Here is a 24,180-nt window from a genome sequence, read left to right as displayed (position 1 = left end):
TCAGTACTGGTTTGCGGCTGCGTATAGTTGGAGGTTCATTCTGCTGTGATGACCTCTGAAACAGTGACTAAGCCAAAGCAAAATGAATATTCTTATTCATTTGAAGAATTTTTAGCATTCTAGACTTCAGTGTCCCGTGATTCTTAAGAATTTATTGGAATGATTTTACTATAGTTTACTGTTTAACATTATAGATTACTGATTTACTTCATTTTTCAGACTAATGAATGGAGCCTTGAGCTTGAGATTTATAACCATTCACTAATTCTATAAAACATATTCATAATTTGAATATGCATGGTTCAGAATAAAAAAAAGTAAAATTAATATGAAACAAAATAAACCTAAAATACAGCTTTATACATTTAAGAAATTACTTGGTCTGAAAATTCTGAAATCTGTATTTACACACAACAACAAAGAGGAAAGCAGACATGTGATGAGAATTTCAACTTTATTTTTATTTTTTGCAAATAACACTAAAAATGTTTACAAAAGCATTGTAGAAAGTTTGTGCAGTGTAAATTATCAAAACTAAAAAAATTATATATTTATATATTTGAAATGATTTTGCACCTAACATGACATAGGGATTGTCACTCTCAGCAGCAGCAAAACAAAAAGAAAAAAAAAGAAGAAAAAAAAATGCAATGCATCTCAAGAGGACATTGTGAGATATTCAGTGTTTTAAGACCACCCTCAAAGATGTAATGCAGAATTTTGTTTGTAATTGAAAAAACTGTACACAGCTTAAACATGTTGCTACTAAAGCAAGTGAAATAAACAACAATGGCATGGCACTAAAAGTTCATTCCTGAAGGAGGGCATCATTCATCTAAGAAAAAAAAGATTAGATTGCAAATGGAAATTTCCCTTGTACCCAACATGGCACTATGGCAATCTATCCATAAGGAACTCAAAGACACTCAGCCTTCCCTTTGTTTTTCCAGTTGGACAAACAGTGTTGACCATTTGAGCTGTATAACAGGAGATCACTGCACATCATAGGCTCACACCCAACACATACAACATAGGCCTTTTGTCATCAAAGTTTTTACAAAGCACATACATCATTCCTTCTTGAATTTAGAACAATATTCACTTGGTACTACATAAGGTTTTTTTTGTTTGTTTTAAATAAAGCGAAATGTCCTTGATGACCCCATTTTATAATATTCCAAAATAATACAAAAAAAAATAAATGAAAAAGACTAAAAAATAAGTCATAAATTCAGAAAATGCACAAATATATACATAAATATTTGTCTGTCTGATTACAAAACCTTTTTACTTCATTATAAAATTTGCTTTTTACATATTGTATTGCTGTGTAAATACATAATACTGAGAGTTTCTTTGCACACTGTGGCAACTTTTTATTTTCTCTGCGTTATTAAACATTATGAACTCACATAATACACTAAGGAAAATATTTTCAGATTTTTTTTTATTTACTTAATTGCCCTTGTAAGCAATGAGGTTCTAATGCTTGTGTAAATGGTAAAATCAACGGCACTACAGCTGTGAGGAAAGCAAACAAACCAGTTATCTACCAACCCAGTGTAATCTTTGGTCAAGCGCACAGGGGCAAAAGTCACTATAAAGGAATCTGGACAGAAAACTGTACAGAAATGGCTCAGGTTAACAAATCGTTCATACTAAACTCACGTTACATTTAACCACCTTATAACTCAATGGTCCAGTGTGTCTTTGTCAGTCTCAGAACTGAAAAGACCATTTTGATGTAAATGCATATACTAATTTGGCTGAAAAATGTGTTACTCGCTGAGAGTCAATGTAATGGACTAGTAAACTCCACAAAAACTTGAACAACTTTCCCTCAGTTTTTAGTTTAGCTGCATAAGACACTGCAAATGCTGTGTTTCCAGTTTAAAACTAAATCTTTAGGATAAGCAAAATCATGGCACAGGCAAATACGCAACAATGTGCACTGCAAGCCACCAAAACCGTGGTCACAGTAGGTAACAGATGATTTACATAAAGTAACAAAGGTCGATCATTCCAGAATTTTCCACCAAAACTGGAATAATTTAGAGATCCATACATACACAAAAGTTATGTCAACTTCAGACGGAATCATCCATTTGGACAACATGTGATCACTCATCCTTAGTAATATTTTGTGAAGTATGCAGTTAATACATCCTGTTCTAGTTGACTTAAAACATGGCCTCAATTCATTTAAGGCGACGAACATCAAGGACAAAAAAGCAATAGACACAAGTAGTGATTCAAGTGCTAGGTCTTTCACCCACAGAGGGTTATTATAAATTGGACTTGCACAGAAAAGAATTGTGCAAAACTTTACTGCTCAAAACTCGCTGACCTTTAACCCCTTCTGCTACGATTAGACCATGGGATCTGCATACTATATTTGTGCTCTCACTATCACAGAACAGACGTGTTTCGTTGGCAATTCATCTAGTTCCACCTGCCAATGCCATGCAGCAGAACCGCATTATGTTCTTAAGTATTTGTAAGGCAGAATTATTCAAGTCTCACTTGTGAGTGTTGTTTGTTCATTATAAAATACTAAGCGATTTATGCAATACAATGACTTTCTGACCTTTTGTAACAGCTGAAATGTTTCTGACATCCCAATGAATGTACTTCAGACACTGTGAAATGGAAAGGACTGTCACTATTTTTTTCCACTTGCTGTCACACTGTGTCGTTTAAACAGTGAGCCAACAGAGCAGTTCACCACAATGTGACAAAAGCATGCAAGCACCGACATGCTTGCTGAAATACTCACATATAATTACAAACACACTCATATGTGCAATCTCTCTCTTTCACACACACACACACACACACACACACACACACACACAAAAGTCCTGGATAAGACCCAGTTTTTGTAAGCATATTAGACCTTTTAGCTCCCTAATACTCTAGAGGTGAGAAATCAACAGTTTGCATTTGTCTGCTCATTATCAAAGGGTTTGACATATGAAGAGATGTGTTAGTTCAAGGTCTGCCTGTGCTGACCAGTATACAGTAGTGTGAGAAGAGATTTGAAACACTTTAAGAGCACAGGCGGTCCCAGTATTTCCACCCATCCAGAACACTCATGCTCAGAGGGTGTACGACTCTGTGAACATGCAATGCATATTTGTGTTTTCAAAAAGGCAAGAGTGTGTTTCAGGCCTCTGAGGAATAGGCAACGGAAGCCTCTGGAAACCCAGAGTTGGTTCTACAAAACTGAATTGGGTGCTTTGATATGGCAGTTTGAGAAGGCCATGCTCAAGGAAACAAACAAACACAAAAGAAAAAAGTCTTTAGTAAAATGCGTGACCCTCAGCCAAAGGTGGTGACTGGCCCCCAAAGAAGACTGCTGCGATGAAAAGTAAAACACATTAAAAAATGGTGAGAATAGACATAATGTCCTCAGGCGAAAGTTCATCGGTCATCTTCATCAACACTTTTGTGCCTCCACTGGTGACATGGCAATATATGATCCATTCCTCAATGGCTGATTGTTGCGGTTCTCTGGTGAATCCTCTGCTTGGTTGCTCACTTGGGTATAAGCAGTTTCATCTTTTGTTGTCTATGCAGAACATACAGGAACAGTGTTAAAACCATACAGTATGTAGCTACAAATATTATAAAACGCTATACATCATGATGGCCATGCAGAAGCAGCAATAAAACAAAGATTTACATTCTTTTAAAACAACAAACAAGGACATTATAATGAAACTATTTCACTAAAGAGCATTACAGAACAGGCAAATCTGAATATAATGACAGCAAAATATATAAAATATATATGTGTGTGTGTGTGTGTGTATAAGGGAAAAATTAAGACTTACAGCAAAAGAATGAAAAGCTTCAGTAAAATCAATACGTTTTACTTCATTCTGAAGTGGAACAAAAAAAAAGGGGAGGAAAATGTTACTAGAAATCAAAACATAACAGCAATATGCATCATTGGCAGACTGATGAAATAAATGCTATAAAATAACTCTTGAATATTAGTACATAAATGAACAAAAACATATTCCTTGTTAAAGCAATAGGCTGACCAAGGCAATTCAACTGATAATTACAATATGTTGCAAAGAAAATGGTATATTATAATACAGGAACCCAAGTCATAAAATAATGTGTGCACTAAAACACATGCATACCCTCATGCAGATTGGTCTCAAAGCTAGAATCTTCCATTAGAGCAAGCGACAAGTATAATAGAATGCACAAAACAAGATGAATTTTGAAAGTTCCCGATCCTCAACAGACAGCAATGGTCTAGACATGTTCAAAAGCAGTCCACGTGTTTCAATTAGAATATTATGAAGCAACCACAAGATTTTTGTGCACACATAAAACAAAAAGAAAGATTTTCTTCTTCTCAGTGTGAATATAAGGCACGCATTCTCCAGCACTGTGAACTGGTGTATACCCCAGATGTCCAAGCACAACTTCCTGTTTGAAACAAAGCCTTGGCACGTCTGAGGTATTTGTCAGTAACACGGCCGAGCATGACATGCACAAAGAGCATCATTTAATAAAGAAAAGTTATTATTTCTGTTTTATGTGCATTTAAAAGGTATTCTGGAACCTTGATAATATTCTGATTGTTGGTTTGTTTTGAGGATGCTTTTTGTCAAAACCATTGCTGAATATTCAGATTTTATCTTTCACATCTTAATTTGTGTCGGTGGATTGGAATAGCACGAGGTTGATTCATTTGAACCATTTTAATTTTAGGGTGAACTAATTATTTAAGCCAAGTGCGAGTATGGTTGATAGAATTGTAAAAACCTTCTAGTCTTTTCCAATCTGCAAAATAATCTTCTAAATCTGCAAAATAATCTTCTAAATAATATTAACTCGCACCATTAATATTGTTTTTATGTGCAAAACAACAATTGTTGAGCTATAAGTGAAATAAGCTCTTGCTCTCTCTCTCTCTATGTGTATATATATATATATATTATATGTATTTTTACCTTTCTCTGGCGGTTTCTGCAGACGAGGAATATAAGGACTACAAGTAAAATCACCCCCAATGCCAAAATGATGACTGGAAAGTTGGATACCACTGTTACAATTAACAGGAGCATCCTCATCTGGGCTGCAGACTCATCATCAATAGTTGCTGTCTGGAAAAATGTAAAAAGTATAAAAAGAAATGAGGTGTGAAGCAAACTTTCTGAAACAATGCAACAAAAATTAACTAGGCCCACTTAAGTAATAAGATAGTGTTAAATGAGCGCTGATCTTTCAATTGTATGCTTTTACTCTACAGAGACTGGTAAACGGTATACCTTTCAATCTGGGTGAATAACCAATTCAAACCTGCCCACTCTGTAATACTGTCCTTACTAATTATCCCAAGCCATTGCAACACCCACCGCACTAAAGATCTAGTTTCTAATGTTTGAATTGAAACCATATTGTCTAAATTAACGCATGTTACCAACTATAGGGACCTACAAACCAAAATACAAAAAATAAAAATAAAAACAGATGTAATGAAAAATATACAGTTCACATGTCCTTGGTATTGTCTGGTCCCTACCTAAAACAGTTTTGTTTTTTATTACGCTAATTGAGATGTTTAACAGATCACATTTTAAAGTAAAGTTTTTGCATTTTTCTTCTTACTTTTCAAGTCCTTATTTTTGACCTTTTACAGTTTGACAAAAAATAAAAAGTATATAATTCGCATTTTATTGGTTAAACTTTGCTTCCCTGTTTTCATCTCTAGTGTAAAGCAACAAGGTTTACTCTATTTTATCAATGTTCACTTGCTTCAAAAGATTCTGACCGTGCTACTGCAGTAAACAGAAAACCTACGAACCTACGATGAATCAAGGAAAACTCACCTCATTGACATACATAATGGGGAAAATAGTCTCATTGAGAAATTTTGTGTTACTGAAAAGGAAAAAGAACTCAATTAGTTTTTAGTTTAATTTCAAAACATTTTAAATTATTTTAGTGAAGCATTTTACTCACGGGAAGCCACGCACTCTCTTCAGTATGATATTGAGTTGAGCTCTCTTACAAGCTCGAATAGGAACCCCTGTGGTCTGGAGAAAAAAAGAGACAATTTACAATTAAATATTAACCAACATTTGCTTACATTAAACACAGACTTTAATTATATCAACCCAAAATAAGTCCATCACACCAACTTAATGAGTAAATTCTCCAATACAACATACTAAACCAACTATTAATGGGATTGTAGGGAAAGTTTAGTGGGTTTGATTTCACATTCATTGTGGTTGAGTGGGAATTACCCTATTCTTACACAACTACTTGTTACTTTCAGATTAAAAAGCACAAACACAGAGCACTGCTGTAAATTTAAAATTTAAATCCCAAAACACCCGCAATGCTTACCGGGTTGATGTCGAGGTATGTTTCATGTTCCTCCTCATTTGGATTCATCCCTTCAATGGCATTGATGTACCTCTCATCAGCTTGGTAGAAATGAGGGAATGACACAACAATGGGTGCACCTGTAGGGAAAGGGAAATAGAAAAACACATTAGTTCCTTTATTTAGATTAGTCGACAATCACATCAGCACCTATCTAGGAAAGCTCTTAATCATCATCTTTATTGAATGATCATAAAGACAATTGGCTGGCCATAAAGATAATGAAATCATTAAAGTAATTTCAATTTTTTTTTTCTGCTGATCAAACAAGGCTAGTAAGTCAGATTAAAACCGCAAGTGTGCAATTACATAACACATTAAAGTAACAAATAAATACTTTGTTTATTGTTAATGAGTACTCCTCATTTACAAAAGGAATTATATTCTCAATGAATATATCAACTTTTTAATGCAATAAACAATTTTTAATTTAAATTAAAATTTAAAATTTAATTAAACTTTATTGAATAGTTCTATTAAAATATGAGTTTAGTCACCCAACATAGTTGGGTATAGAAAAATACTTTACATTAAAATTTAAATTTAAAAAAAAGTTAGTGCAAACACAAAATACAAAAAGCCAACTAAATTATAAATCTTTTATGTTTCTCTTGATTTTTTCTGTTTATTAAAATTGTATTGAATGTTTTCCATCAACACAAATTGAACATAAGTACCTTACTAGGTTAAAAAACGTAAATAAAAGACAAATATCATCATAATCCTTATCTTTCTCCAAAATTGTCACATTTGAGAGATGCAGAACTATAAAAATAAAACACTGCAAACGTGCAATATGGGAGATGTGGAAGATGCTTTTATCCCCATGTGAATTTTCAGCCCTGTAACTTGAACTTGCACAAAAGACGCAATTAAATCTAATTCTGCGCATTTGTGGCAAACACAATGCGGATTCAAAGTCATTTGCGCCTCCCAGTTTGCATTGATTAGAAGCAAAATACATGAATACTAGAATTTACTTTTGGTGTGAATGATATGCTCTAGCAGGCCTCAAGTTTGACACTCTAAAACAGGCATGTCCAAACTACGGCCCGCGGGCCATCTGCGGCCCGCAATCAGTTTTGTGGCGGCCCGCGAGGCTTTTTATAAATATCAATAGAATCTGGCCCGCTATATAAAAATGAACATAATTCAATAAATAACCACCGGGTGTCGCTAATACATGCATTCAATTAAGCAGCAGTTCTTGTTATGATCGATCGATCGATCGATCGATCGATCGATCGATCGATCGATCTATCGATCTATCTATCTATCTATCTATCTATCTATCTATCTATCTATCTATCTATCTACACAGTTGAAGTCTGAATTATTAGCCCCTCTTTGATTTATTTCTTCTTTTTTAAATATTTCCCAAATGATGTTTAACAGAGCAAGAACATTTTTACCGTATGTCTGATAATATTTTTTCTTTTGGAGAAAGACTTGTTTTATTTCGGCTAGATTAAAAAGCGGTTTAAATTTTTTTATGAACCATTTTAAGGTCAAAATTATTAGCCCCTTAAGTCTTCAGAACAAACCATTGTTATAAAATAACTTGCCTAATTACCTTAACTTAACTAGTTAACTTGATTAACCTAGTTAAGCCTTTATATGTCACTTTAAGCTGTATAGAAGTGTCTTAAAAATATCTAGTCAAATATTATTTACTGTCATCATGGCAAAGATAAAATAAATCAGTTATTAGAAATGAGTTACTAAAACTAATATGTTTAGAAATGTGTGGAAAAAAAATCTTCTCTCCGTTAAACAGAAATTGGGGAAAAAATAAACGGGGGCTAATAATTTAGGGGGGCTAACAATTCTGACTTCAACTGTATTTATATATATATATATATATAAATATATATATATATATATATATATATATATATATATATATATATATATATATATATATATATATATATACATATATATATACATACATGTGTCTGTGTGATGTATGTAAAATTTGGCCCGCGACAACGTTTGTTTTTTTGCATCTGGCCCTCGGCCTAAAAAGTTTGGACACCCCTGCTCTAAAACAACCATTATGAACTGCCATGAATTCCAGAAGAAATTATGACTATTCAAACAATGTGCAAATTTCACCAGCTGGTTCATATATCATGTCATAAATGCAAAAGTTTACAATAGTTAAATAATAATATTAGCCTACTAGTTTATGGCGGAAGCAATAGAGGCTAATCTCTCAGATGACACGTACAGCAAATAAAGTGCTTCAGTCATAAAAATCACACTAAAAGTTATTCATTAAGCACTGAACCCTGATTTCCCTTTCATAGTCCAAGAGTGAGCAAACAAAAGCAGAGCGATTTAATTTGAACTTAGGTGAAGAGGCCAGAGACCAGTAATGGGAAACCAAAAAAAAATCTATACTATTTACACACCCTTGGTTTGACTGAATATCAGTCTGAACCAGCTTTACGGGGCACCAAAATCTTTACCACACTTGGATTGCTGTACCAAAATAGATAATTTTTTTTTTTTTAAAGCTTCCCTCTTTTCCCATTTAATTCAGGGAAAGACTTCTTCCCACATCTTTCCCACTGTAAAAACTGTTGCTTAGGTAAGGTGTGACCCAGAACTGATTTACCTTGACGACAGACGCTGACTTTGAGGACTCCTTTTCCTAGACAGTCTCCAGCAGGCACGCAGAAGCCAGCATTTGCCGGGTTCTCATCTGGAGGAGCTAGTACATCTGAAGGAGGAGCGAAGCGGAAGGCTGGGATGCCCTTCACTTCCATGTCCCTCACGTAACCCAAATGGATAGATCTAAATCCAATAAAGATGGTAAATAACCATATGCATGTTACTAATTAAAATTTTAAATTGATAAGTGGAATCGAAATCAATATAATTCCAACAAATTATAAAGCAAATTAAAAGCTTTGCGTACCGGCAGAGATCAGCAGCAAAGATGTAGAGGAGCTCTTTTCTGGACAGGAAGGTATGGAAGACACTGCCATCAGTACCATTGATCATGTTGCTCTGGTTAGATGACCACCAATTCATCTGACTGCAAATGAAAAAAAAAAAATTACAAAACGTGATTAGAGCATTCCCATTAAAGATGTGAAAATCTTAATCGTTATGCTTTTTTTCTCCATAAATTTTATGCAAAGAAAAGCCTTACTAATGTGCTAGTTGCAAATTGAATTTAAATTAAAGTAATAATTGCAAATAAGCTGTCTATAACAATATTTCAAATGATAAAAAAAAATTAAAAATAAAAAAAAAGATTGAAATATGAAGATAATTCAAATGAAACATGGATATGCTGCCCTGTACATGTTAAATGTACAAAATAACAAGGTATCATACTACATTTGACTACATTTTAAATCATTACTAACTTTTAAACAAGCTAACAAACACACTTAATTAGTACTTTGGGGCAGCACTAGAGTCTTTTAATAATATGCAATCAAATGATTACATTTCTCATCTTTGACCCCCATGATAATCTTTATTTTTAAAGTGATATAAAATGAATTACCGGGATATACATATGAGGGTTTCTGCAGGTTATACAAGTGTAAATTTGACTTTTTAATACCAATTAAATATCGTAAGGGGGAAAAATCCTAGGGAAAACAATACAGCAATATTTCTTGTAATAATGTCACATACAGATTAATATTTATAACAATATTTTAAAGTAAAAATAAAATGAATAAATTAACAATGAATTCACTTTGAAATGAAACATGAGTGAGCAATCCTCATAAAATTAATGCCATGATCATGTGAATTTAAGACTCGCTGGAAACCCTGCGATATATTTATCAATATATAAGGTAGATTTAAATACCATCTAATGGACAGTTCATATTTTCTACACGCAAAAGTACACGCAAATCTGATTTAAAATGGTGTTTACTGAATATGGGTCATCTGTGTAGAACTGGAAAGCTTTTCTTAGACTTTACAATTTGACTTATCTAACATGCAGTGCTAGTAAGCTGTGTGTTTAACCCAATTTTTCAAGGTAGAAAAGCCAATGCCAAGTACAGTAAGTGTGCAAGAACTCACTATGACAGTAAAAAAAAAATGCAGAAACACTGTACCTGATGCCGTTCCACGTGTCAATCTTGCCATAGTTCATGTAATTCTTCTCTCCAGTGTGGAAGACAAATTCACCTTCATGGGTTCCATTTTTCTATAGTCAGAAAGGAATTGTAATTAAATAAATAAATAATAAAAAACTTAGAATAAAGACATCTGAGTGAGATAAGAATAATGATGACAAGAAGGTAGGTTGACTGGCTGACATGTGCAGAGAGAAAGACAAAATAATTCTTTTGTGCAGTTTAATCTTGCTAATTTAGGCTACAGACCTGATATTTATGATCGCACAAACAGAGCATATTTAATATCAGTCATAAATATAACACATATATTAAAGCTGCAAGCAGCGTTGAAAGGAACCTCACACCCGGGCTCACCACTGCCCATTTCTATCAATAGTGCATAGGTGGCACTGTCATTTTGCGACACCCAAACCTGTCACTTTAAAACCTTTAACAAACGTAAATTTTTATCACGTCTGGTGTGTGCAAAGTTTTGTACGTTTTTGAGCACATTTAGACCCTCAAAAATGTGATTTATTCTGGAGAAGAAAAAAAAAGAATAAACGGAGCAATTCCAATAGGGCCTATGCACCGTTGGTGCTCGGTACCTAATAATAATAATAATAATAATAAAAACAGAACAACTCCAATAGCGCCTATGCACCGTTTGCATTGGTTGCACAAATATATGACCCATTTTGACTGACTTCTTACATTGTACATGAGGCCAAAATGCTCATCCACTTCTGGTCTCATGGCGTGGAGTTTGGTCAGAAGTGGATCTTTGAAACCCCACAGGATCTCATGAACTGTACGATTCATAAACAGGCCCATGCCCATGGACCCCATATACATAGATACAGCTGTCCTCACAAAGAAGGAGTAGGAGTTTAACTCATTCATCACTGCCTAAAAAAAAAAAGAGAGAGAGAGAGAGAGAGAGAGAGAGAGAGAGAGAGAGAGAGAGAGACAGAGAGAGAGACAGAGAGAGAGAGACAGAGAGAGAGAGAGAGAGACAGAGAGAGAGAGAGAGAGAGAGAGAGAGACAGAGAGAGAGAGAGAGAGAGAGAAATAATGCAGAACTAATTCTTAGCATTTGGGTGAAGCATAATCTTTTTTAGCAACAGACATAATAAATGTAAAAGCAAAAATATACTTGTGATTACAGAAGCAGGCAAACAAAATTCTTCTTACAATCATTGGAATATTAACGGTTGTCACACGGTCAACCTCAGGATCTCCAGCTGACATGTTGCGAAGAAACACAAAGCTCTTGGGATTTGTGGCAAAAATCTTTGTCCCATTCTCAAGATAAGTCACATTTTCTCTTGGTCGATATTCCCTAAGATAGAGAGAAAATAGGATTAAATTTAAAAATATATATTTTCTATCAGAATTTATTTTGACAGGCCTTATCAACTCAAAAGACTAAGTTTCTGGAGTGTGGAATTGGGAAATATTACTTTGAAAATTTTTAGATGTCTAGCCAAATAAACTGGACACTGTAAATTGAGAATAGAGAAAACAACAAATCTGGCTCAAAAGTATTTATCTAAAAATGATATATGAGGTCCTGAATATCTCAAAGAATCAATAACTAATATTTGGCCAAAACTATTGCCTACTGTAAAGGTGACCCCACAAACATCAAAATATTGTCCTTCATCGCCGGTAAAATAACCAGCCTTTCAGAAAACTTAATATTATTCAGCCAGATTTAGGTTAATAACACAACTAAACTGTGGCCAGTTTTACATATAAAAATACTCCCTAGCCTTAACTCACCACAAATGAAATCAAGAAAATGAAACTAAGGAAAAAAATCTGATGCTCAAGGTACAATTTTTAAAATAATTACTTATTTTAAAAATGCAGCAGATATATAAGAGGTTTGTGATACAACAGTTATGTGAGGCATGAATTAAATCCTTATTTTCCATGGAGCCAAACAAATCGTCCAACCGCACAGCTGTGTAGTGGACCAGCATGGAGAGAGAGAAAAAATATAATTTTTATATTATTTGTATCTTATTTTTCATGTATTTTATGTTGATCAGTGATCTACAAAAACAAACAAAAGCAAATAACATTTGAAGAGAAGTAACTGGATCATGACAAGGTCTGCTATGCTTCCGCAACCAACAAAAACAAATATTGCAGCTGTTGGACAACAATGTACTTTTCAGGCTTTTTAGGGGATGATGTAGGTGTTTAGATCGCAATTATGCAGATTATTTATAAGAATAGTGTCTATTTTAAAACATTTAGAATTTCTGAGATTCAGCGCGTCGGCTGTCATTGCAGATGGTCCTCGCTGCAGCCCACAGCTTGATGACGTACTTGACTAGGTTCACTATGTGGTAGACGATCGCCTACTCCTCCCCTACCCTAAACCCATCTGTTACAGTAGTATATGCTTTACCTTAGTGGATGGTACAATGTCCTCTACGTATTGGACCTGGTCCAGTACGTCATTGTGATTGCAGACTGCAGCGAAGACATCTTGTGTCATTGAGCAGAGCAAAGAAATTGATGGTTGATGTTCCGCCACAAGATGGTGACAGAGACTCCATAATACACACACATCTATGTATTTATTTCATAATTATTTTGGGGTTAATTTTTCTACTTTTTTCAGCTGAGAGAAACACTGAATGTTAATAAATGAAGGAAATCTCTGCTATTGCATTTTTTTGTTTTGTTTTGTTTTGTTTGTTTTGGCCATAGTATTGGTTTAGAATTAGCATCATGATATTTTATTAAGGTATCATATGAAAGTAAAAATTTTTGTATTGTTACAATATAACAGAAAGCACTGGTCAGAAAACAAACATTTAATTCAGGCCAGAATTATGAAAATGAAGAACTGCTTTTGTCAGTCACCTGTAGGTATATGGCCCCATCTGAGTAACTTTGGCCTTTTCCTTCCCCGCCAAGAACTCATCGGGATTGGTAACATTGAAGAAGAAATACTGCATGTAAACAGGAGGTGGTGGATTTATCCATCCATCCAATACTCTGCTGTTCTCAGCCAGCGTGATCTCCTGTAACCAAACACAGACATAGATAAACTCGCCATCTAAGCTGAATTTTATTGTAAATTAGGGAAGAAAGAACACAAAAGCTGAGTGCCTTCCAGTTAGATGCTGACTAAGTTTCAGGTGAAAGGTCAATGACTATGATAGAAATACAGCAGACATGAAGTTAACTGAGAGCTGGGATGATTTGGGGTTAAAAAAAGAGGAAAGACCTCAGCAGACAGTCAAGCTGATTCAATTACAGAAGAGGAAGAAAAACATCAACATCAGCGCATCCATGGCATTGGAGCAGCACAAACAAACATTTCTTTGGTATTTGAACTTTCCATCAAAAAGTACGTTCAGCGTTTCTACTTCTCACATCTTGTGTCGTTACTGGACTTTAGAGAACAACTAAGAGAGAAAAATAATACTGATGACTAGTTTACAATTGTGTAAAGTAGCTCAAAAAGGTAACTTGTGACAAACCAAGAAAAGTTTTTTTTACTAAAGAATGTTGCTTTGAAATGCAGATAACACTATCAGGAATCAAAAGCCATGACTTCAGCAGTGTTTCAGAGCACTAACTTCAAAACAACACTGAGCCCTTTTGCTTATAAGAGCTGTGCCTTCAGGGAGTAATGATTCGCTAGAATAACTAACCAGATGGATAAAGATGGGCCTTAAAGAGATCCAAAAAGTTGTTTACCCACAATTTAATCACCCTCAAGTTGTTCAAAACTTTGAGTTTCTTTCTTCAGCTCCTCTATTTTACCAAATGCGAAACTTGTAACTTATGACTTACATAGTAAAAGGAAAACCTTATACTATGGGGTCAATGGTTAAAGGTTTCTTGCTTTATTTAAAATATATTTTCCGTTCAACAGAAGAAAATCAAACAGGTTTAGAATAAGTAAAGTATGAGTAAATAATGACAGTATTTTAGGTTAAGTGAATGATCACATTTAGAGGTAAAACAGTTTTTTTTTTTTATAAATTATTACAACATGCCACAATCTTTCAATCCAAAAGGTTTTAAACACAAAACTGCATTTATTCACACTATTGGAGTCTAGTGAATGACACAAAAATGAGTTCAGGTCAGATCATCTAACTAAGAGTTAAATGTAAGTTATAAATGGCATGTCTGTCATAAGGAGTAGCCCTATGCTTTACCACAACATCAGAATAGAGAAACAAATCTAAATCTATTCAACTTGTTCAACCATGTGTACTGAAATCAGGCTAAAGCTGTTCTTTTGAGTAAGATCATGTTGCATCACACCCATTGACTCTTTTTTCTAATCTTTCAGGGATTCTTGTATGCTTTGTCAAGACATTTTCTGTATTCCACACAAAAAAAAGCGAACAATGAAACATGCTGAAAACTAAATTGTTTTTCAGAGATTCATTTAGAACATTACTACGTGTTTTAAAATAAATCACACACAAGATATCCAGAGGTTAAACAATAATCCTTGAAAACTGCCTTTGAAGGTTCTAATGGACATCAACCCATGTCAAAACATTTTCAAAGCCTTGATTGAGCAACAGAAGTCAAGGTAGAACAACACACACACAAAATAAATTAGTCCTTTACACACATGATTAAATATCAGTGTTGTCTGCATATGGTATAATATTGGATAGCTTTTTGACACTGCCAGGAACAGTTTAAAAATTAATTATGTGCTAACAAGAATTCAACAAAAACATAAATTCATAAGATGGCTGCTTTCAGTTTGGCTAAACCTTCACTAAAAGCAGCAATTAAAAGAAGATTTAACTGCCAGGAGACATACAACGCTTAACAGAATAACTGCCTCTGAGCAACAGTCACATACACTAACTCCTTAAACAGGTCACCCCACTCCACGCCCTTTGAGGCAAAGTGGGTTTTATATTCACACATTCAAACTTTCTCCTAAATAATATTAATAATTAAATTTATAAAGTCATATTAGCAGCCATTGACTGTCAAAGAACAGCATTGTTCACAGTAAAATAAATAGTGCTAATGTTGTTTTGAAGTCATACGTAGTTTTAGGCCGAATAATGAAAGTGTCATGATAAACAATAGAGTATGTCACAAGTTGTCACTGAATGAATGTGCGACTGATAAAACCACAATTACCTCAACTCCACGCCCTAAGTTACTTAAAACACGCATACAACCTGAGGGTTCAAAAAACGGTGTCTACACTTAGCCTGACTCCACACTAACATACGTCTCAGTCAGTCAAGAGAGTTTGAACATGAAGCTTCAAATGCACTGCAAAGTAACTTCTCCCAAAGACCACCAAATCCACAAACTCGTGATTTCCAGAATAAGAGTATCACATTGGTTAAAAATACTGAGGGAGGAGGTCAGAATTCCAAGTATTTTTTCCCCAAGGAGAACAGACCACACCGAGACCCTCCCCCACAAACACACATAGCACACATCCCCCTGCCATATTTATACGCTCTCTCTCATACACATAATATATATATATATATATATATATATATATATATATATATATATATATATATATATATATATATATATATATATATATTCCGCAATATGATGGGCTTCGGTCACACAAAACAACCAGCACACTTTAGTCTGGTTTACTAACAAACCCGTGATTTGATCATGTTAATGTAATAACCATATATATTTTTCACTATCTGCACGGCAAGAAAGGGCCATTAAACTGCTAACGTAAAAAGCCGGTGTCCCCTGTACGTAACATGATTGTGTAGTCGGTGTCTCAGTTTGAATGAACAACTTGTCTTTCTGGTAAAAAAGAGAACTATTTCAAGGATCGTCTTATGATAGATAAATGACAAGATTTAGCTTGTGATATGATTTCGCAATGTTAGCAGTGTCAGCGTAATGTTAAAGCTTAAACACAGAACACCTCATTTAGACAGCACTACCGTACCATTACTGAACCACCTTAAAAGTCGATTTGAAAAGCAAAGCAAAAGCGTTGTACCGTTACATGATTAAACAGGTTTAACATTGACACTTCTTTCCAGAAAAGACTTACCTTTTTTATCCGTTCTTGGATCATTGTTTGGAAGACTTGAGCCAGCAGAAGGGCGATTCCCAAAATTAGCAAATGAGCGCACACAATCCCTGTGGCGTAAATAGTACAAGATCTTCTAGTCATTTTTAATCGTTTTAAACTGGCCTGTTTGTATAAAAATAAAAAAATACAATTTTTTGTCTCTAATTCAGAACTTCTACCACAGAATGTCCTAGTATGTTTCCTTTTTCCTGATAGTCTCACAGCTTGAATCGTTTTCCTCTATCTATCATTAGGACGTCGGCAATGATGTGCGATTAACGGGAGTATTTCTCGGATGCTCAGATAAGAGACTATCAGCTCTAACGTAAAGGGAGCAGAGGTCTTTTCCTCCCTCACTACATTTAAATGAGACAGTCACGCATGAGAAACCACTTTTTGGAGCGAGGGGCGTGTTAAACCGCCCTCTTAGCTGAGGTCACGATTTAAAGGGGTTTTCAAGACGAATGTTTAGGCAAGCCATAAGTAAATAAGTTAGCATAGTTTTACCGTTCTGCTTCAAATGTAATGGTTAATGCGTGTTTTTACGGATCAGAGCATATTTTTTCATATTTCATCATTTTTAAACTGCTAAGACTTTGTGTTGCGTTTATGTTACGCTTGATTTCCGGATATTCGTTTAATTTGGGCGGTTCGTGAAGTTTTTTTGTTTGAATACAAGTACAGTTATATGCTAAATTGTCATACAAACAACAACAAAAAAACTGCGTTGACAAACGTAAGAGAACAGTCATGACTGCTCAGCATGGCGTTTAATGTTTGTACAGTCATTAGCTTTGAGACCGTTAGGTTTTCGCGTTCCGCTATATCCTGTCGTGTCTCCTTAAATCATTAGTGAATGAACATGAATAATGGGCGGCTCACTAGGAAAGCAATGATTGTCGCATTGCTTTTGTCCGATGAGCTCGCGATTCTATTGGGTGACGTCGTCCCGGACCACCGTTGTAAGACCACCCCCGTACGGCCTTGATTGGTCGACGGCTCAGAAGCGCGATGCCGAATTTGATCGACTGATTTCGGGGCGGAGTTTATTTAAAGGGAGATTCCAATTCTGAAGCACATTCTCATGCTGGTCTCATTCAGCACGCAAATTTGACGAAGACGGGTTTGTGTTTTCTTCCCCCTCATCACTGTAATATACAAGTCTATGTGAGACTGGAAACATAATTTCTGATATAGCCTGTTTAAAGGGACGGTCCAACCAAAAAGGAGTTTCTAGCCTCAAGTGATTCTAATACTTTTGATATGTCTTTTTTGTTGAACTTAAAAAAGAAAAAAGTAGTTACTTTGAAAAAAAAAAAAAAAAAAAAAACTATTTTAAAAATCCGTGAGTTACATTGACACTGAACACAGATACCCAACATTTTTAAAAAAATAATTGTTTAAACACTTTTATGTCCAAGAGAAGAAAGAAACACTAAACAGATTTGTGACAAGTTAACCCACTTGGTGAGTAGTGGTTAATAAATGATGAACAAATTTTCAGTTTTGGGTGAACTTACAGCAGCTAAATACATACAATGTTTGAGAATCTTTATGAGTTTCCTTTTTTTTGTTGTTGTTGTTAGACACAAATTTTAAAATGGGCTTGGAGGTTGAAAGAATATTGGTAACATTTAGCCATTGACATAGGGATAGACAGACTAATGTTACCACATTTCAGTTTGCTTAGGATGCTTAAAATTATTTGGGTCAACAATTGTGTGTGAAGTGCACTCACTCACAGTGAACAAAAACTAATGAGTACACATATCAGAAGGAAAAAAAAGAATTGTCCTGAGAGCACCATGTTTCACAACCTATAACTTGGGCCTGTGAAACTGTACAATAAAATTATAAAGATTTATGACTTCACCCTAAATGTACTGACACTAGTACTGTTGGGAACTTACTTGTATAAGTCAACAAGTTAAAAGGTAACTGTATGTTAAATTCAATGAATGGCAGTTATGCAAAACTTTTTTGAATACTCAAAGTGGGTTAATGTGACATTTATCAAAGCTCTCTTGGGGGTTAAGGATGCTCAGGCCAGAAAGCATCTGTGTAAATAAGACAAGTGAAAACAAACCGTCATAAGCATTAGGAGGCAAACAAGAGTGTTCTAACAGGAACATATTTAATGAATGGTCCACCATTATATCAATGTATATTCATTCAGTTTTATTTTTATTTTTGTGTCATCTGTGCTCTTCAAATCCATGAAGTATAATTAGTTTATTAAACTGTTCAGGTACTTATCTGTCGCCCATATAAGCAAACTACTACATAAAAAATATGATATTGTCACTAGAAGGAACCATTGTAAACAAAAAAAATCATTCTGTCTAAATGCCCTTGTGAATGTCAGTGATGACGCAAACCACATTCAGTTGCATCCTGCTGAGTGCAGGAAAAGGAAGAGTTTGAAAGAGTTATGTAAACATTTCCTTACTGAACGTCTTAAACAGTATTTATTTGTTTGTTTAGGTTGCCTCACTCTACATGCTTAAAAATGGCTGTACATGAAAGTGGAACAGAAAGAATAACAAATACATATAACAACTGCCTCACACGAGCAGAATGTAAGTTTCCTGTTTCATTTGAAAGAATTTGAAGTCTTTTGTTAGTCAGTGGGTTTTATTTTTGGCACACTGACAATGCAAAACTTTTATTTGTTATATAAATGTTCTGTAAATGTTATATAAATTGTCATCAAACTGAGCAGTAGCAAGCACAACCAACCGTTTAACATATAAAGCAAAAATTAACAATGTAAAGTGAAAAAGTGTACAATAATTTAGCAATTATATGTTGCACAATTTATTCATTTTTTACAAACCTACTTGCGAGAGGCTTACAACTGGCTCTTTCTGACCTGAAATGCGCAAATGCAAACTATCCATAATGCACCTATTCATAGAAAACAAAGGGCTTTTATGTTCAGATGATCTTGAGTATGTTAGCAATGGATAATGGCAATACTTTCTTACATATGCCTTTGATGAAGACACAGATCTTGTGTTTGTTGGTGTGATGATATGAGCACTAGTACAACAGTGGAGGGATGACACGGTGGCTCAGTGGTTAGCACTTTGGCCGCACAGCAAGAAGGTCACTGGTTCAAGTCCTGGCTGGACCAGTTGGTATTTCTGTGTGGAGTTTGCATGTTCTTCCCATGTTAGCGTGGGTTTCCTAGGTGAATTAAAAATACTAAATTACCTGTAGTGTCTGTGTGTTCATGTGAGTGTGTTTCCCAGTACTGGGTTGCAGCTGTAAGGGCATCCACTGAGTAAAACGTAAGCTGGATAAGTTGGTGATTCATTCCGCTGTGGCGACCCCTGATGAATAAAAAAGCTAAGACAAAGGAAAATGAATAAATGAATGAACAACAGTGAAGTGGCTTCGGCTGCCCATCCCTGAGTAAAGATGCATTGATATGGTCATGAATCAGATGCTTACAGTCTTGTGGTCTCATTTATAAAACTTTATGTAGAAGCCTTTCTAAAAGTGAATGTATGACAGAATGCTGAAAATGGCAAATGCAAATCTGTGAGATTAATACAATTTTGTGTATGTACATCATTGTGTAACTTTCAATTTACAAAATTAAAATTTGTGTACATGGAAAAGTCGTATCTTGTGCTCTTTACACATTAACTTTCAACAATGAACAGTCAATGCACATCACTGTCTTTTCTCAGTCATGTAAAAAATATAGAGTGGTGCCAAGAAACAATTTGTTAGAAACAAAAATCAAGATTCTTGTATGATGTAAAGAAAAGAAAAATAATTTAGTTTTTTATGGCTACAGTGTGTGACATTTTAAAAAGAAAAAAATATGTAGATATTTCATGCTGACAACAGGAAAATAAAAAGAAGTAGTTACAATTTTTTTTTAAATATTATTAATAGTAGTATCAATAGTATTATAGTAGCACTACTGCATTATGGTCATGCAAAGGCTACATTTTACAGAAATATTTGTTTCACACTTAGGCAGAAAACATTTCATTACAATTTTGTACCAAAGAAGGTACAAACCCTTGTCACTGGGGCAGAACATTTTATGGAACAGAATTGTACCTTAAGATAAAGAAACATTTTTGTACCATTGCAGTTTGTACCTTTAAGGACATGATTTGTACCATGGGAAACCAAAATGTACCTTTGGTTTTTAAAACATGCAGATACAATAGTGTACCTTCATCAAAGGTACAAATCTGATCCATGAAGGTACCATTACACTGACAAATCACTTTGTACCTTAACAGTGTCAAATGTGTTGCTTCAAGAACTATTTAAAGGCATTTTGCTATATCTAAAATGTGTCAATTAATTTCAGTAAATATAAAACATCAAACAAATATTTTGAAACTGTTTTTAAAAGTTTATTTTTGTGTAAATGCACCTTTTCCATTTACAATAATGAATAAAAAACACTTTAACATGATCTGCTTTTTGCTAAACGTTTCATAACACTTTTCACAAAAATTTTACAGAAGTACATTCTCCCATCTACAATATATATATAAAAATTATCCTATTTTTACACAATATCTTTGTATTTACTTAAAAGTTAATTGAATTTACTTAATTTTAAAATAGAAATAGAATTATGCAAAAGTATTGTAACGAGATATGTACAATGTTTGATTAATACTGAAATGTCTGCATGAACACTTGCACATGCAGGACTTTTGCCAGCTCACATGCGTAGTGGTAAGCAAACGCCAAAAGGTGCAGATATCAATAATGAAAATGTATTTATCAGAAAATGTTTACCAAATGTTTTTTTAAAAATGCCTTAAATGTTTAATTTACAATACCTATAGTTTTGTTGTTTTGTATTATAGAACTAAATAATTTTTGTTTATGATTTTTTATGCTTTTAAATGATGATTTATGTTTTAATATAGAAATTATTATTAAAATAACTTTGCCATAACAGGTACAGAGCAGTATCATAAGAGGTCTTTTCTTTGCCATAAGGTACAACTTTTACAAAGATACAAAATTGTTCCTTAAGGAAATTACACTGTGTAGCTTTTTTCTGAGAGTAATATGTTGTAATTAATGTTTATATTAATGCTGAAAATTATTTCAACGATCATCTAATCCCAAATTTAAGATTTGTTAAGATTAGTTGATGAGCAGGTTACGAAATTTCAGATTTAACTTTAAAAAAATTAGTCGAAGCACATCTGTGTGTAATTTAATCTTATTTTCATTTAATCTTTTTAACTCTATTATTGGTTATTAGGGCTCATATGATGATTTAAAGTTGTTCAGTTAAGGCAATATTGAAGTTAAAACATTCTCTCTTCAAGTTTGTTTTTTATAGATTGCAAACTTTCCACGCCTGTTTTGTACATATGGCACATTTATAAATGAGATCCACCTTATGCCTACATCTGACTGCTTTTCAAATTTTGCAGTGGGATGCAGCCTTTATGATGCAAGCTGAGACACAATGCACTTAATGGAGCTAGGGAGGTCACTGTGACGGGTAGAGTTAGGGGTGGGGTTAGGTGAGCCCGTTAAAAAGCATTGCATGCAGCTCAGATTGCAACGGCACCGAATCAGCCGCCAGACCCCTCTAAAATTTTTGGCAAATTGAACTGGACTTGCATCATTACTGTATATGATTAGTGGAAACTGATTGTAAACAAAACAGCAGCCACTTGGCAGCTGAAAAGTCCTATATTAAAGCAAATATGAAATACTGGTTCAGCCAGTTTCTTACTCAAATAATTTGGTTTGTAAGTGATAAGCAAGCCTGCTATTTTGCAAATACTTGTCATTCAATCAGCCATAAAAATACTTTTTGTCTGACTAGTGTTATAGTTTATGTTTCCCATTGTTCTCAGTTCTTTTAGCAAGCACACTGCATAAAACATTATTTGGCAGGCAGGATTTCACAATGAGTGTGGAAATGCAGCTCTGTACAGGATGGTACAATGTGTTTGTTTGAGCTCCTAACAGGCTCTTGGCATCGTTTGGGATGGGCTGGTGTGGCCTAAGGTTAAGGAATGACTGTGGGAGTAGTGAGAAGAGCCAGACCTTTTCAGGATTTGTGATTGATGTAAACTCAAGCCGTTAAGTACAATGGGAGGAAAAGAAAGCTGAATTTATATTTGTGAGATTCTGTTCTGTAGCTCTCTCTGAGGCCACACACACACCCTTTTAAGAACACTGTGTAATTGTGGATTATTTAAACATGTCACAAAAGGGAGAAATAAGGCGGAAAGAGAATTCTAGAGGAAAACCATTTCAGTAAGTCAATTGTTTCCTTTATATACATATAAATGACAATGTAAGTTTATAGTAAAATACAGTAAAGCATAGCAAATCTTATAGTGAAGCTACAGAAATACAGAATGCCATTGTTGAAACATAAGAAGAAATGTAATTTTGTTGACTTAAAATCCATACTTAGTTTTAAAGAAGCGCATGAAAAAAAGAAGGTCCCAAATCTCCCCCACTTGGACACACACACACACACACACACACACACACACACACACACACACAGACACACACACACACACACACACACACACACACACACACACACACACACACACACACACACGTATATATTTTTAAAATTTTAACTAATTATTATATTTTAATTATTTTTTTCTATATTTCTGCTAAAGATTATTTTAAGCTATATACATTTACTGTCATGCTAATGTTATATAGTATTCAATAGCATAGTTTTATATTATATTATTATTAGGCCTAAAAAAAAAACTGAACATATTGGAGCAGAATGCATATGCATGCATTTGTTTTCTCCTTGTAACTAGCAGCACATTCAAAGTAACCTAGAAAATGATTCATTCGAGGAATTAATTAAAGGAAAATGCTAATGTTTTCTATAGACTGTCAAATTGCCAACATTAATTTATTTTCTCTACTACTCTGACGACGGAGGTTGCCAGATTGACAAAACCAAAAGGAACATGCCTAACTATGGAGCCTAAAGGCTAATTTAAACTGTGTTCTAACTAAAAAGTAACGGTAAAGTAATATTTAACTTATTAAAAGAAGTTTTTATCCTAACAAACACCTGAAATTTATATTTTAGAAACAGATACATCTCATATGCTTTAGTTTATTCAATGTGAAATTCTAATAATGTGGTGTTGAATGCTTTACGTGACATTTATTGCCATACTACTGAAAGCAGCAGATAGTTTACCTCATATTTTAAAGACAAAACAAACTGTTTGAAATTGAACTTTAGAACAGTGACTCAGTGAAAGACAATCAATTTCAGTGGTTCAGCATGCCCAATTGATAATGTTAAAAAGGTTTAATATGTATATACTAGATTGTAAACCTTACTATTTTGTTGGAGTGCAGTGAGTGCACATATACTCTGTGCTGCTGAATGGCTGTTTAAATTTAAATGTTTAAACAGCCAAATTGCTTATGACTGCAAATCTCTGCACATAGTGCATTGCTAGGACACAGGGTTACAATGTAACCTGCTTCCCTAATGCTTACCTCTGTAATATTTATATTTTTTGCTAATTAATAACCACCTCATTTGGAACTCTAAACCCATTTCTCATTTCG

At 34.3% G+C, this 24,180-nt stretch overlaps 1 protein-coding gene across 3 annotated transcripts; it reads right to left on the bottom strand.

The window, feature by feature from the left end:
* Positions 1-435: 435 nt before the first annotated feature.
* Positions 436-16,963, bottom strand: scarb2a (scavenger receptor class B, member 2a). Of its 3 annotated transcripts, none has more exons than XM_073949742.1 (13): positions 15,710-15,966; positions 13,401-13,561; positions 11,712-11,859; positions 11,232-11,426; positions 10,515-10,606; positions 9,344-9,463; positions 9,041-9,219; positions 6,379-6,497; positions 5,989-6,062; positions 5,856-5,907; positions 4,977-5,129; positions 3,837-3,884; positions 436-3,571 (listed from the first exon to the last, which is right to left on the bottom strand). In XM_073949742.1, exons 1-13 carry the CDS (start codon positions 15,758-15,760, stop codon positions 3,440-3,442), a joined length of 1,524 nt encoding a protein of 507 aa, XP_073805843.1. In that variant the 5' UTR covers positions 15,761-15,966; the 3' UTR covers positions 436-3,439.
* Between the last annotated feature and the right edge of the window lie 7,217 nt (positions 16,964-24,180).

This window comes from Danio rerio, chromosome 5 (genome assembly GCF_049306965.1).
Source record: "Danio rerio strain Tuebingen ecotype United States chromosome 5, GRCz12tu, whole genome shotgun sequence".
Classification (NCBI taxonomy): domain Eukaryota; kingdom Metazoa; phylum Chordata; class Actinopteri; order Cypriniformes; family Danionidae; genus Danio; species Danio rerio.
This window is presented reverse-complemented; position numbering and strand designations above follow the sequence as displayed.